Source organism: Gambusia affinis, linkage group LG11 (assembly GCF_019740435.1).
Source record: "Gambusia affinis linkage group LG11, SWU_Gaff_1.0, whole genome shotgun sequence".
Classification (NCBI taxonomy): domain Eukaryota; kingdom Metazoa; phylum Chordata; class Actinopteri; order Cyprinodontiformes; family Poeciliidae; genus Gambusia; species Gambusia affinis.
Genome location: NC_057878.1, coordinates 23,548,657 through 23,565,733, shown reverse-complemented (window position 1 = coordinate 23,565,733; position 17,077 = coordinate 23,548,657). Strand labels below are relative to the sequence as shown.

The 17,077-nt window shown below is 37.3% G+C and overlaps 1 protein-coding gene across 6 annotated transcripts in view; it reads right to left on the bottom strand.

The window, feature by feature from the left end:
• LOC122840311 (partitioning defective 3 homolog B-like) overlaps window positions 1-17,077 on the bottom strand; it is a 218,629-nt gene that overhangs the window by 91,256 nt on the left and 110,296 nt on the right. For all 6 annotated transcript variants that reach the window (XM_044132600.1, XM_044132598.1, XM_044132601.1 and 3 more), the window contains 2 exons: window positions 5,068-5,283; window positions 755-983 (listed from right to left, as the gene is read on the bottom strand). In XM_044132600.1, coding sequence (XP_043988535.1) covers window positions 755-983; window positions 5,068-5,283 — 445 coding nt within the window. The remainder of the gene's footprint in view (window positions 1-754; window positions 984-5,067; window positions 5,284-17,077) is intronic.

Genomic DNA, 17,077 nt, shown 5'->3' with positions numbered 1-17,077 from the left:
TGATTTTCTTTCAGTCAGGACGTTACGCTGACACTAGAGCCACATGCGTTAAAGGTAGTTTGTAGTAAAGCATTGGTTAATGCCTGGTTTTAAAATTAGTTAACTCAATGGTTGCAATATAGCAATTTTAACTATCGTAAGTTGAAAATATCGTGATACATTGAGTATACTCGATGCATCCCCCAGCCGTAAGCTGGAGCATAAGGTTACAGACTTTTTAAATATGGTTTGTTCAATTTGAGTGGATTTTTAGATCTATCCAACAAAAGAAGTCACTTAACTTTTTTTTTTTCCATTTGTCTTAAGAAAGCATTTGAACTGCATAAACAAACACAACAAACCAACTAGGTCAAACATTAAGAAACTATCTAGTCAACCATCTCTGAACAAAACAGAACTAACAAGAAATTGGAACTCAGAGATCCTTTGCAACTCCAAAAAAACAACCAAAAAAAAAAAAAAAACACAATTGTGCAATCAAAGTAATCTAAAGTAACAAAAAGAAAAACATGATCCATGCCTTCTGGAGATCTGTACCTTGCTCAAAAGGACATTTAAATGTTGAGAGAGAACGCAAATGATCAATCTTCATCCCTGTGACAGGTGATTGACCGGTCTACCACCTGAGCCAGAGACGTCTTTAAAACATTCTTTAAATGAAGAAAGGATGGTTCAGCTTAGTGCTGCTCCATCCAGCTGATGCTGGAAAAAAGCAAAGAAACTCTGTCAAATGAAAAAAATTCCAGCTACTCACCTCAGAAGAGCAAAGCCTATTTTCTTGCCCTTCTTTTCTGTTTCCTCTGTCTCTTCTGCTTTCTTTTTCTCCTTTTCTTTTCCTTTCCCTTTATTCTTTTCCTTCTTCTTGGTTTTCTCTTTCTTTTTCTTCTCTTTTTTGGTTTTCTCTTCTGTTTGATCAGCGAGTCCCTGCCGGGATGAACTACTAGCAGGAGTGTCACGGCCTGAACTCAACTCTGAACCTTCATCTGCAGGATTTAACAGGTGGAGGAAAAGACGGAGACAGACGTGAGTGGATTGAAGAACACTGGAAACAGCAGAAAAAGTTGTTTACCCTTCAACAGTTTTACTCGTACTATGCCCCACATAATCCCACAGAGTGACAGAAAACAATCAAGGCCATGTAATGGTTACCACAGCAAACATAACAATAAAAAATTCAAAGAAAAACTGATTTGCACTCAAGTTTCTCCATTCCACATCTTGACGGGACATTTATCAACCTCTCAGTGAACTAATTAACTCAAAGAAATAAGAACCCAAAGAGGTTCAAAGAATAAACTACAACGCCTCATTAATTCATCAGCAGGCTGAAGGTCTGGCTATGCATAACAATGATCCTTCACACAAACACTCACTAAAACACACCGACTATTCATCGGATAGAAAACGATGACCAAACTCAAATTAGATACTTTGAATTGGATCTAATTTTGTGTGGATATTAACTTCAGGTTTAATTACGAAGACTGTCTGTTTGTAAACTGTAACTGTGTGTGTCATTCGTGTTAGTTCATGTGTTTTTTCTTGCAGTGTGAAACTCTGAAAGATTTTAATGACTAAATGTGTGATCCATTTAAATCTAAAATCAATGGTGGGTGCTGCTAACTGGCAAGTTAGTTATGCTAACCCTAAAGCACTGATCATAATCATTATTTAGCACATTTAACACATGTGAACACAACACGACCTCTACAGGGAAATGAGCATACTGTATAAAAAATAACAATACAGAAAGTCTACTTCACATCATAAAATTGGATTCTGTCAAAATCTTCTACCCTTTCTGACACCAAAGCTCCAAACTGCATCACGCCCCGACTCACTTCCTGCTACCCATGCAGATTTTGATATTTTTTGGGAGTCAGTGATGTTCAAAGAAAAACATCTCAGATTTTAAGATGTTCATTCATTTCAAATAAATTTATTAATTTCAAAGAAATTAATGAACTGGATGCTTTGTAAACAAAGACATATTAAACAAACAGCCATTGTGAGGAGTCATCCTGGATAAAGAGATGTTAGTTTGTCGCCATAAAAGTTGATCAGATTTTGAGAGTTTGGCTGATGATCTTACAAAAGGAGGAAAACACATTGAAAACTCAGGAGGAAACTGTGATGCTGATGGTCTACTGGAGACATTAAGGCTCCATGCAGAGCATGCAACCATGGCATTGCTGACAAACTTTGAGCAAATTTTGTTTTCAAAGAAATTAATGAACTGGATGATCTATATGTTTTAATAGCAATAAAAGAATCTGTAATTTATTACAGCCTTGTAGCCTTGATTATACTACTCAATCAAGTATAATCATTCAACAGTAACAAAACAGTATCTTGCAACAAATGTTGTCACCACTGCAGTGTGGAAGCGATGGGTCAATTTATTGGTGCTCAGCTCATTTGCTTGCTCTCAGTCAACTGTTCTCATTTAGCTCTGTTTTGTGTTTGAAGGTTAATAATATGGTCAGATGTTAGAGGTTTGATTATTGGCCAAAGGGGTTTGTATTTTTCCACAAAGCATGAGTTATTCTCTGCTTTTTTCCAATTTTGGTTGTAAGCCTAATCTATAGAAATCTCAATATAAAGTGAAACTTTGGTTTTGGAGTCGGTAGTTACTTTTACTACTTAATTATGTGGAAGGAACATTACAAAATCAATCCAGGTCTTTCCATCCATTTATCCATCTATTTACATCTCTTATTTCATATGAACATTACTCACAAATCTGTCCCACATTGTCTTCAATGTGCGTCAAAGCATGCAATTTCATCACATTTAAAAAAAAAAAAAATGTGTCTGAATCGGTGCAGACACGTTACCAAGGCAGCACAAAGCAAGGGTAAAACTGGCTTCTGATCAGCTGTTCTGAGAAATCCCATGAATCCAATGATGAAACAAATCTGTGATAGCTCTGTACAGGCTTAGTGTAGCTGCAATGCAGAGCCATTCTATTTTTTTTGTTTTAATTTCTGAGCCAAATGAATGCAAAAGGATTTGAGCTGCAGCTTGTATATTGGTATTTTTACTGCTCCCAACCGCAGAGTTTACTTTCAACACAGTGCAGTGTGTCTGTTGGCTTCAAGTGACTTTTTGAGTAACTGTAGAAGGACTTACAGCATTTATGGGGTGACAGATGGCATCTCAGAAAAAAATATTTTTGTTGGGTTGAAAACTCAGTTACTATGGTTCATTTAAACAAGCTGGAGTGACAAAACTACAAAATACTGATCGACAGGGAGACTCGCAGGGGCTCTGCCATTGCCTGCTTGGCTTGCTGATATAAACAGCTCTGGTGACACTTGTATTAAATGCTCATCTAAACTAAAGTATAAAATATATCTTACTAAAACAAATTCATATCAGAATCAGATCAGTATTTCCACAAACCATGGGTACCTTTCTGCAGTGAAAGTAATAATTTGTGAAGAAGTTATGCATTCTGGCAGCTATGACAGCGCTGTCCCTGACAATACATTTGGCAGTTTCAAGTTAAACAACAAACACTTCTGTCCAGGAGAAAATAAAATGTGAAATTCAGTAAAGGATGCACAATTAAAGTAATTTTAAAACCTACTAAGCTTATCTGACAACAAAGTAACAGTCTATCTGACATGCACAATTGGAAAGAAGAAATAAATACAAAGAATGAAAGATACTCAGTGCTTCACAAAGGTGCACTGTGTCAAATATCAGCAACTCTGAAAGTGCTGAACAGTTAGAAAGACGGTGACAGATGTGGCCACTGCATGTGTGGTGTTGACATGCCCTATTACTCTTATCCTGTGTGAGCGTAGTGATCTGAAACAGGCCGACTCATTACTGTGGTGGTGACTGATAAGAGTTAGCTGTTAATAATGCAGCTGGGAATTGAATATGTGTTGATGTTTTGAGGCATGAGGCGTCTGTTGCAAGACTCTTGTCACACTTTGTTGGAGAAAATGTGATCCAGGAAAGCCTCGCGCGTGGAGGTAAGCTGAGAATGCATCAATCACGGGGGAAAAATTTCACCTAAAGGCACCGAAGATGAATGCGAGCGATTAGATGCAAAAGATAGAAAGATAGAAATCTCTGTTACTTTGGAAATGGGGACCTATGAATTGCTTTGAAAACACATCACACAGAGTGAAGTCAAACAACTTTTCCCATTGACAGTAGAGTTAAAAAGCAGCAGCAGGGAAGCAACAGTGATTAAATGAATCAGAAGCAAAATAATAATAATTTGAGTAAAATGCATTATATTATTTTCTGTATAATTTACATGTTCTACATTTACTTAGTAAAGAGTTATTTTTACCTGCCTTTTTTGGCATAGGTAAACTTATTGAAGATAAGTTGAGGGCTGAAGATGTCTGGAGTAAAATTTTAACATTTTAATGAAAAAATATATATATATAAACAGCTTCCAACAGTGAAAAGCATAGAGAAGGGGAGAGAGATGAAACTGATCTCAGAAAGGTGGAATTAAATAAAATAAACACAAAAGAAAATCTTCTGCAAACACTGTCATGCCTAAACAGCTGAAAATGAAATCTCGATTAAACTGTGATTTGATGAGGTAATTTGCAAAGTGTGAAAGAAAAGCTTCCTTATTTTCTAACGATGCACAAGTCAATGTTGGTATGACTTTTCTTAGTTTCAATCTCATGTCAACCGTATTTTTTGCTGATGTATTCACAAAGCTCTAATTATGTGAGTAATAGATCAATAATGATAGAAACATTTGCAAAATACTAATTTTAAGTACCAAAAAATTGCATTGTTAGTCAGTTTATTACAAGTTTTCTTTGTTTTTTGTGACATATTATTATCAATAAATGCTCATTTTATTAGACATTGTGAGTGCCATTTCACAGTTGACATCCTAATATAAGCTGTTATTACAAGAAAGTTTTACGGTAATTTTGCTCTTATGTATTATGCAGTGATATAAACTATAAACTATAACCGTATTATTACCATGCTGTGATAGAAAGTGCTTCCAGTAAATATTGACTGTGGAAGTCCGAAACATTATGTGGCATAAAACACATATTGCCACGTAACTCTTACCATCATCATCTTCAGCTGGGCCATCATAGGATTTATCAATAGCTGCCCTGAAGCTCTCATTGCATCCTCTTCCTCTGACCATATTTGGGCGAGGGCGGTGGAAAGGGAGCATTTCGTTTTTCTTGTTGACCTCTGACATGGCCGTCTGGAGGCTCTCCAACGAACTGGACTTCTTCAAACCAAGAGTTGGTCCGAGTTCAACAGGCGTACATGGAGCTGGTGGAAACCAGAAACAAGTTGTTACAGAAGACAAATAACTAAAATACATTGGGAACAAAAATACAAATGCTTTGTTTCAGTCTCATGCAGTATTCTTGCAGTATATTGCTCTGATTAGGGTAAATGCCCAAGTTGATTCTGACTGGAAACTAAAAAGAACATGACATGGCTGAACTCTGGAGAACAGAAAAAAAGTCTGATGTACTGAAATTTACAGTTGTTGGGGTTTTGATGGATTCCAGGTTGGCTTCACAGTTGTTGGCTCCCTATCCATCATCTCAAGTCTGGTGTAGGGACAGACATATTACTAAAGGAGGGAGGGATTAAGCCCAGAGGTTGACAGAAGCATGTTGGAATTACTCACATGATAGAAACCAGACGTGTAGTGGAGATACACTTTCAAATATATTAAAAAAAAGAACTGTTTATAACGAATGAAAAAAAATCTTTTTAATTAAAAAAAATAAAATTTTGTGGATTGAAGCTAACAAAGAAGGATAAGGGTGACTGGACTGGCACCATGTACAACAACTAAGACACTGATGATAGCCGAGATAGGGAAAAAATGGGCAGCAGAGAGGGCGACACGGGGGGAGAGCAAATTAAATTTCCTGCAGGGAATATCACCAGGGAAAACCCTGGTGGCAAGAAGGAGAGGAGAAAAATGAAAGACGAAAAGCGGAAAGCTGGGCCGGCTGCCAGCTCAAAATACTAGTAATCCTCTCTCACAAACACACGCACACACACACACCACACACTTTGGATTCCTTGCTGGCTCTAGCTTGTCGATATGATGCCACTTTGATTCATGATAGCTAAACTTGCATCACTTTAGCTAATGATTCCCTATACACACTGATGGTGGCGTGTGTGTGCGTGTGTGAGAGAGAAAGCTCTGAGAGCGAAGGAGATGAGATGGCTGATGTGACTTCCACATCTATTTAAACAACCATTAACCATAGAATCACACAAAGAGTAATAACAAACAGTAAAAGTATGCACATGCATAATTCAGGCCTATTTCTCAAAGACACGGAAAAAGGCCACAGAGTGTGAGGCTCTCATCCATAAACACACTCCACATGTCACTCAGAGGCAGGCTGCTTTATTAAATACCAAAGTGACTGCTAAAGGCAACTGCTATCACTAGATTTTATTTAAGGGTAACGGAGTAAAAGAGCCTGAATACAAATCCACGCTATAAATCTTTGTAAATGTTTTGTATTTGTTTTTCTTTCCATTTCACATTTATGCATTACATAAACACAATAAAACACATTGAAAAACAAGAAGTGTTCTTTGCAATTTGTTATATATGAATGACTTTTTTTATTTTAAAAAGGGCTCAGTCCTCAACTTTGGAGATCAACTGTGAGTAAATTCAAGAATTCCCAGCATGTGAACTTACTTTTGCATCTAAATCCAGAGAAGGATTGGGTTTTTCCTCACAGGTCACGTGATGTTTGGTAGGTAAATCCAGGAATAAACACAAAACATTTCTTACATCCTGACACACACAGGGAGATCGTTGACCATTCACTCACAGTCTCACTCAAACATTTCTGCTGTGAGAAGCAGGATTTATGTCAGAAATGTAATTACTGTGGCGCAACTGCAAGAAGATAGTATTAAGCAGCTTTTAGAGAGAGGGAGGGATGACAAGAAAGACAAGAGTAACAAAATGGTTTTGGGGGAGATCGGCAGAGTCAGAAAGTGGGGTAAAGATCAACAAAACTCTGAAAGATGAAGACAGAAAAACAGAGACACCGATCCTGGGAATGAACAGATGGGAGTGATAATAGGGCAGTGACAAATAGAAAAAAAAGGAAAAGAACAACTACAAACAAAACATAAATAAAAAATAAAAAAGAAAGCCGCAAAGAGAGAGAGAGAGAGAATGCCAAGTGATCCCAAAGCTACTTTGTTGGCAGAAAAAGCAGTGGGCTATTTTCAAAGTCAAAATTACACCAAGGAGCAGCTTATCAGCATGCTTCAGCTTACAAAGCCAGCAGACTTACCAACAACCCCAACTTCTGGAGCACTAAACACACTGGGGCCCCAAATAAAGACGTAACTATTTTTATCTCCTTCACTATACATGTGCAGTAATAAAGGGAGAAGATTGGTGTTTTAGTTGGGATAAAATTCAGCTGCCGTTGCTTTCCCTAGAGTAGAAATCCTTCAGCGTTACAGGCTAATATTTATGAAATACATCACATCCCTTATACAACCCAACCCAGTCATGGAATGTTCTGAAAGACATATACACAGAATTCATCACATAATAAACAATGTAACTATGTATTCAGTGTAATGACACGGCTGTTTACTTTGAATGATTTAGGTGTAAATATTTGACAGTTTGCATGTGTGTATCTGCTGTGTAATGATGTTGGATGTCGAGAAGAGTTCCTGAGGTGCTTTCAACTTCCAGCAGAAATCAGGTTTGATGTTTCACATCCCTCCATTATAATTGTTGAAGCAACACTTTTAAAAGGCAAAAAGGCTACCAAAAACTTTCCTTAAATTACAAATTCTGCTGATTACAATAAATCAATTAGATTTCTAGCATCACTCACTTTTAGCTTTTAATCATTGTAGATAAAAGATAAAAAATGGCCAGCGGAGTAAATTTTTGCCAAAAAGAACTTTTGAGATTCATTTCACATATTTTCAAAAAAAAGAAAAAAAAAATCTTCAAGCTTTCTCTTCTTGAAAAGTCATACATTGCAAATAAAAGAACAAATTCCTGACCTTACAATGGAGTCATTTTGCTAAGATTTTGAGAGCACTATAACCAGCAATTACTACCTTCATTCTTAAACAAGGAGTTGCTTCACAATGTGTACTCAAGAATAGATTATTTCTTCATGTTTAAAAAAGATGTGCATAGATTAAAAAGTTGGGAGATCGAATCTAGTCCAATTTCAGACCACAGCCCAATCTATATCTCCCTTCAACTGGCTGAAAAAAGCAGATCCACGCTCTGGAGGCTGAATACAAACCTATTAAATAGTAAAATTTTTAAGGAGAATATGAAAACTGAAATCAAACAATATTTGGAGGAGAATGATAATAAAGAGGTGGGTCCGGCAATACTTTGGGATGCTCTAAAGGCGGTAGTCAGGGGAAGAATAATAGCCTTTTCCTCATACGAAAAGAAAATTAGACAACAAAAACAAACTCAATTGGAAGTTGAGCTGAAAAAACTGCAGGAAGAGCACTCCAAAACGTTCAAGAGGGCAACAAGAGCTAAAATTGAGATAGTGAAAAAAGAACTGAATGATTTAAACATACAAGAAATACAAAAGAAACTTCTCTTTACTAAACAGAAATATTATGAAGCAGGGGGAAAATCTCTGAAGCTCCTAGCATTTAAATTACGAAAACAACAAGCTGATAGAACTATTCACAAAATAAAGAATATATATACAAATAGGGTTGAAACAAACCTAGAAAAGATTCAGAAATGCTTTGGAGATTTTTTCCGAAATCTATACTCCCAGCCCAAATTGAATAATGAACAGCGAATAGATACTTTCCTTTCCCAACTCTATCTGCCCAACATTACAGGCGAGCAAAATGAACAACTAATATCAGAGATAACTGAAGCAGAATTAAGATCGGTGATTAGAAAGTTGAAAGGAGGGAAATCTCCAGGAACGGATGGGTTTGCTGCCGAGTGGTACAGAGAAATGCAAGATCAGTTAGTCCCTGTTTTAGTAAGAGTTTTTAACAATGTACTGGAAAATAATCCCTCCCTCATGGAGAGACGCAACTATTTCGCTAATCCCTAAGGACGGAAAGGATAAGTTGGAATGCGGAAACTACCGCCCAATAAGTGTGCTAAATATTGATTATAAATTATTTACTGCCATAATCGCACAGAGATTGGAAAACATCATGCCAGTGATAATCCATAAGGACCAAACAGGTTTCATCCGACAGAGACAGACGCAGGATAACATCAGAAAAACTTTGCATATTTTAAATCATGTAGCCCAACAAAAAATAGAGACTCTCATACTGAGTCTGGATGCGGAGAAGGCCTTTGACTCGGTCAGATGGTCCTTTCTCTACAAAGTTATGTCCAGGTTTGGGTTCCACCAGACTATAATAGATGTAATTGCTGCTTTATACAATAAACCATCTGCTAGGATAAAAATTAACGGAGACCTATCTGATCCTTTTACTTTAGAAAGTGCGAGGCAGGGCTGCTGTGTTTCACCTCCTCTTCGCCCTTTTCATAGAGCCGTTAAGCCAGTGGATAAGACAGAGGACGGACATAGCTGGAGTTCACATGACATCCGGGGAACAAAAGTTGTCATTGTTCGCAGACGATTTATTGTTAACCATAACAAACCCTGCTCAAACTCTACCTGTACTTATGGGGGCGATCGAGGAATATGGTTCACTCTCGGGTTACAAAATAAACATTACCAAGACTCAGGTTTTAACAATAAATTATATCCCACAGAACAATGTTAGGAGTCTGTACAATTGGAACTGGGAAGCAGAATCCATAAAATATTTAGGGATCACATTGCCCAAAGATTTCACTAAGATTTTTGAAGTCAACTATGAGCCCCTAATTTCAAATCTGAAATCAGACATACAGAGATGGAATCTGATCCCTTTCTCAAATTTATACTCCAGAGTGGAGACGGTCAGAATGAACATTCTCCCGCTTCCTATATCTATTTCAGTGTCTACCTATCCTGATATCAGAAAGACATTTCATAGAGTGGGAAAGATTAATATCTCAGTATATTTGGCAGGGAAAAAGGCAAGGGTGAGGTATAATACACTGCAGTTAAAGAAAGAGAAAGGTGGTTTGGGTCTTCCTAATCTACAGGTTTATTACCTTGCAGCTCAATTAAGACCTGTGCTTTGTTTATGCTCTCCATCTTACGACGCAAGGTGGAAAGATTTGGAAGGAACAACAGTGGAAGGAAAACCTTTAATATCAGTATTAATGGACAAAAACTTACAAGAAGGGCTGAATATACCACATGGGTCAATATTACACACTATGCTGGATTCTTGGAGTAAGGTCATTAAAATTTGTAAATTGGGTAACCAGATAAAAATACTCAGATGGTGTGCATTTGATTCAGCGTTTAAACCAAACAAGATTGATGGGAGATTTAGAGGATGGATCCAAAAAGGATTAACCACCTACTATAGCTTTACCCAGAAGGGCGTGTTTCAGAGTTTTGAGGAACTTCAGAGATCTAAAAGGTTGGAGAAGGACGACTTCTTTAGATATCTACAGGTTAGGACCTATTTCAATCAAAATATAGGTGACAATTGGGAAACAGCCAAACCAGGACTTTTTAATGTGCTTCTATCCTTGTTGAAGTCAGGTTCATGCAAGAAACTTGTTTCCATACTGTACAATGGTATCCTATCGTCTAAACAAGGTGATACAAACTACATAAGAAACAAATGGGTAAAAGAAGGAAATTTATCAATCTCAACTGAAGTCTGGGAACAGATTAACAAATTACACTGGATGACCTCGAGCTCCAACACATGGAGGCTGTTCTGTTGGAAAAACACTGTTCGTTTTTTTGTGTCTCCAGTTCAGAAAAAACATCAGGGCAGCGGAGACACATGTTGGAGACTCTGTGGAACAAACGGGGCAAATCATCATCACATCTTCTGGGATTGTCCGGTTATTAAAGGTTTTTGGGAACAAATGTGCTCCCACCTGAATAACATCTTTACTGAAAGGATCCCATGTAAATTTGAATCCCTGTACCTAGGAAACATTTCACTTGATAACTGGACTCTGGAAGATAAAAAACTGCTGTTGGTTCTCCTGGCAGCAAGCAAAAAGACAATCACTAGAAAATGGTTGAAGCCTGAAGCTCCTACTGTTGAGGACTGGCTCAAGATTGTACAGGACATTTACATTCTGGAGAAGATATCTTTTTCTGTCCAAGGCCGAAGGGAATTATTCTTCAAGATCTGGTCTAAATGGACAAACTATATAAAATCTGTTATTCCTGTGGACTAAATATCTCTATTACATGCAAGTACTGTTTCTCTGTGTATTGTACTTTGGCTCAGGATTATGGCAAACTTACGCTCTTGATTGTGTTTTTCCCCTAACATAAGAAAACTCAGACCAGACCCTCCATCCCCCCCACTCACTCTTCTGTTATGGATGTTCTGTTATTATACAAAAAAAACAAAAAACTGGTTGGGCTTATGTTATTCATTCTCATACTTCCAATGTGGTGGAAGCTGAATTGTACAAAATAATTGTAATTTGCCTTCCCAAATAAAAAATTAATTTAAAAAAAAAAAAAACAAGGAGTTGCTTTTGTTGATTTTATTTTATTTTTTATTTTAATTTTTTTGATCTGGTTAGTGATGTCGGACAGCTATTATTTTGAACACAACTATGCCTGCCAGGCAATTAATCACAATCTCAAAGACCAGAAGAACTGTACATTTACTCTGAAGATATCGACTTCCCTCAAAATATTATCTGACAGTTAATTGAGGGAAACAAATGGCCTTTCTTCCTCTCAAACTTGATATAAAATAGGGTTCAGCACATGTCAGTGATCACTACATAAAACCCAAGAGAGATGAATGACTGTGCCAGCAAGAAACGACAGCACTGACCATCTTCTGATTACTTCTCACCTTTATTAGCTTACTGGGGGAGATGGATAAGGGTCAAAGGCCATTCAATATACAGAGGAGCGGCCAACCCTACGCAGAGAAACAGTGATACATCCGCATGTGATGAACACACAACAAATGCCATGAAAAGAGCACACAGTCTGAGAATGCTTTCAGGATTGAACACCTCCATGCGCACAGGCCCATAATGTACAGGGGGTGAAATGAAAAACACGACTGCTTAGTTCAGCTGTTTGAATTCTTTATCTAATGTCGGCTGTGAGGAGCTAATGTGTGCCGGAATCGTGTAGTGTCTGACGACACAGGCGAACAAATTGAGCTGCACTCCCTGAGACAAATTAATCCATCAATCCACATCAGTCCTAACAAGGTGGCTTTCAGGTTAAATCCAAAGCAAAGTCTGCGAGAGCCGGTGAGACCAGGAAACAATGGAAACCAAGACGACACCAAAAAAAACAACAAAAAAAAAACAGAGAAAGACAGAGATGCGGAAAGAAATGAAGACACAATCGCAGAAAAGGAGGAAGCAGAAGCGGGACCAGGAGCGAATGCAGCTCTCCAAAGACACAAATCTGGCAGTGCCTCATCAGTGTGTGATGCTTTTCAAAGTCAAACATCCACCGGGGACGGATTCAGACAATAGGCTGCACCAGCGTCCCTCAGCATCACATGGACCCCCTGACACATACACACAGAGAGATGTTGTCCGTCCTATAAGCTTCTCTGCCTGTTTGCCAGATGCTAAGCCTGAATGGCGTTGGCAAAGAAAAGAGGGAATGAGAGCGAGGCAGAGACAGATAGAGCTGTCGGAGGAAGGAAAAACTGAGAATATAGAGCACAACGACAGCAGCAGACGAGCACTGCATCCATTTAATGCTGCTTTAAAGCATTATAAAAACTTGGCCAGCGTCTACTCACAAGTACACACACACATTTGAGCAAGTGGGACTGTGTGTTGGACGGGAAAACACACTTAAGTGCATTAAAGTAACAAGTGAGGCTATTTAAACATGTAAAAAAAAAAAACTGGCCATCCTGGTCAGCAATTTGGCAGATTGCTAGACAATTTCAAAAGTAAACATTGTCCAATATTTTCAGTTTTCAGTCAAATTCTTGGGCTGTTCATTACTTGCACTAGGAGAACTTTTTTGTTAAAATACCAAAAAAGAACCTTTTTGATGAATGCAATACAAAATACAATACAAAACTACAAAATGTAGTTTTGTATTGGGGGACTATCTCCCAGTACAAAATGTAGTTTTGTATTGGGGGACTATCTCCCAGTACAAAATGTAGTTTTGTATTGGGAGTGTGTTAACATTTTTACTGCTTAAATATCATTTTTTGTAAACCTTTAATTAGAATTAAAGAATATTTATTTATAAATACAAAATCTAAAACCCAGTCACTCTTGATAAATATTGGTGTTATAAAGGGATTGCGTTCAAATATATTAATATGAACCTTACTAGAAATACTGATTAAATGAACTGAATGAAATTTTCACAAAACTGATTAGCAGGAAGTCCATGACCTTATTAATCAGTTCCGCAGGTGTAATAGGCAAGAAAACATATAGGAAATAGAAAAAAATAAACAGACTTAAAAGTTATGACGCAAAAAGAATAGAAAGTACGTCCATACAGAAACAGGAGAGAATAAGCTTTCGACAGTCACAACAAAATGTATTTAAGCATTAAAAAAAAGTGGATTTTGCATGAAGAATCCAAATCCCTTTAAGATTTGAGGAGGCTCTGAACAAATTATGCCCTGTAATATACTGTAAGAGAATCATCAATCTCTATAAAACCATCTGAAATTAATGCTTTCTTGGTCTGAAAGCATGTATGAAAATCATAGACAAAATGTTTTCTGAACTATTTCCCAGGATACTTTTTGTCTTGTTCACAGGGTTCAAGTTGTCTTCAATGAAACATGATGCTGGTTTAGAAATTTATTTATGAACAAGCAGAGAGAAAGTAAAGTTTTAAAGTTTGCAACACTTTTTTGACATATGTGGCATTCATTGTATTGGCACTGAGACTTGTTTGCAGTGTCTATATTTTATGAAAAAATATGTAATATCTAAATAAGAGGAAGATATTTAGAAATTCAAACTTTAATCGTTTTAGCAATGGAAAGAAAAAAAATAACTGGAAACATGCAGGTCTTTTCTACTCCAGTTTATTTTTCCACACTTGCCCACACTTGGAAAGTATAAAAAACAAATTACCAATTTTTCCAGCAAATTTAGGGCCATGTATGAACCTTGTATTTGTGATTCTGCCAGACATTAATTCCTAACCATTTGGTATAACAAGAACACATCTTTCACACACTGGTTTGAAGGCGTACAAACACCGAGGGCTGCAGAATGTCTTACTCGCTCAGAAAAAGAAACACAGCTGCATTTGCTTCACTTATGTCATCTTAGCAGGATTTGTGATGTTCTACTTGAAAGGATTAAATACAGAGTTCCTGCACAATTTCCATTTCAAAATTACACACTTTTCTAGGCTGCAAGTTTCAGATTTTTTAGGTTATTTTGAGACTTGATTTGACTATAATAGCTGATGATCAATAGGGATTTTTGTTGCTGTGCTCTCAGCAGTAAAAGCTATAGGAATGTGTCTGTGGATTTTCAGTAAGAACCCACATTTTGTGAGTTTTACTCAAATCGCACAAGAACAAGTTACTAATCTGATTATCTTGCGATAAAAAGAACTTGATAGTCTAAAATTGTCATTATTTTGAAATAACATTCTTAAGCTTTTTTTATTAATTTGTTGCATCAAATACAAATTACTGTCCATTTATCTTGAGATAGAGAGTTCAACCTTGGTTAAGTTGCAATAATGGAGGGGGTCTTTTTGTGGAAAATGTCAATGTACCCCCTCCAGGGGGTCTTTTTGTGGTCTCTAGTGTACATTATATGAAAGTAGGCTGACAGGAAAGTGGGAAGAAGAGGGGGGAAGACATGCGGCAAATATTTCCAGGTCCGGGAACCAAACCCGCGACGGCCACATAGAGGACTCAAGGCCTCCACATGTGGGTCGCACTATCCCCTACGCCACCACAGCACACCCCATAATAGTATATTTCTAACATTATCTCAAAATAAAATCTCAAGTGAAAAGAGCTCAATCATGGTAAATATTTTGATGTAAAATTACCCCATCATGATGCAATCTTTACCTCTTTGTTTTGAATTCAGGTGCACAATGGGTAAATTAGAATATGAACAAAAAGGTTTTACCTTTATCACAATCAAACAAAAAAAATGGGACATTTTTATCTTTTTATTATTCATTGTATGGAGAATTAAATATTCCAACCTTTTATTTGTGTTAAACTGACTTCATCTGTGTATGATGGGAAAAAAATGGAATCAAACCCACAACTTTCAGATTGCGAGACAACGGCATTTCCCACTGAGCTAGTCACCCACTGACCCAGCATATAGTTTGTCTGTTTTCTCTAGGAAAGTCTTAGAGTGAAAACAACCTCTAAGACTCCAAGACAACAACAAATGAATTTCAATGTCCTGAAAGAATTTCTTCTCTTTTTAGCCATAAAATTATGTGACATGTTACTGTTTCCAAAGCTGATTTGATTTCTCTCTGCCGCTGCAAAGACATGAGGAATGACTGACCACAAAATCTGTTTATTTACACTGCATTTCAGAGTATCTAATTATATTTTATAAAAATCTACAAATGAATGTTTCCAGACATTTGCTGAATTCTTTTGGTTTCTAAAAATGAGTTCTCTTTTCCACAAATGCAGACACATTTTAAACAATTCCCAGTTTCCACCAATCTGAATCTTAGCCTTTGGTAAATTATATTGTGAAATCTGCCAAAGTTCATATTTTCCACCAGATGATGAAGACTTTCCATTACCATCGTTAAACACAATGATTGCTATGTGTATGTGTGCAAAAGTGTGAATGCCCAGTGGTTTGTTGAGGTGTGGAAAGAGAAAACCTTTGCTGGAAGTGAGAACAGCATTCCCAGAAGTCATTGTATCACAATCGCATATTTTCCAGGATTCCACCCCATATTGTCGTCTTTCATCTTATCCCCGGAGCAGCCTGACAAGTACAGAGCTTCTGGATGTGGTTGCCTTAAAAACAATACAATTGTGCAAAAAAAAAAAAAAAAAAAAAAAAAAAAAAAAAAATGTTTGGGAGGGGAAAACAGCTGTGTCATGTTTGCTGGCATACTGCGTCCATAAGCAACAAGTCCTGCATACAGAGAGTTGGCTTTAGCAAAAATAATATAATTTGACCCGTTTGTGGAGGCGTCTACAAACGGGTCTAATTCAGTAGAAATCTTGTTGGTGAAAGAACTACTTCAGACTTATTGCTATTAAAATGTCAACGTACCGGTAGGTCATTTTACCTTTTTCGCTGAGTAATAGCAAGCTTTTGATGTTTTTGTTTCAATGTTTTTTTAGTGTTTGGGTTTTAGTATTAGAGTGATTTAAGCAATAAAATCCCCATAACTAATATGACCGGATTCAGTCCTAATTGATGGTGTATAGGACAGTGACGTGCGGTCAGGGGAGGCAGGTGAGGCAGTGCCTCACCAGCCATCATGGAAAGAAAGAAAATATATAATCATAAAGTAATTTAAATTGTTATATTCATCCGGTGGTTTGTACTAAAAAATATTTATTTTTCATGTAGCTTCACCAATTTCGATTTTTATTTGTTCAAAATCGCTGAATTTTCTTATTTTCCCATTCAAATGCTTGGAAGCGATGCCGGTGAGGCAGCAGCGAGCTCTGCCTCACCTTGGATTGCGCAACCCCTGGCTCTGCGCTGGCTGCTAAGCGGAGAGAGCATGTTGCTGTACGGCGTCAATAAAATGGTTTAAACTAATTTAATATGTGAACTTATTTCCAATAATTTAGCTTATGTATATAATGTACGGTGCTTTTTGTCACCAACTGTGTCTGTGTAACGTGTTTCGTGTAATGAGCGATTATAAACGGCAGAGAACAGGTTCGAGGTGAGGCAGGCAGTTCTCTTGCCTCATGGCAGGGGGCGCTCAAGATCCCAGACGTTCGTCTTGTTCACTCCTCAACTGCCGAGTAAGTGACAGCGAGCTAGGCTAAACGATTCGGG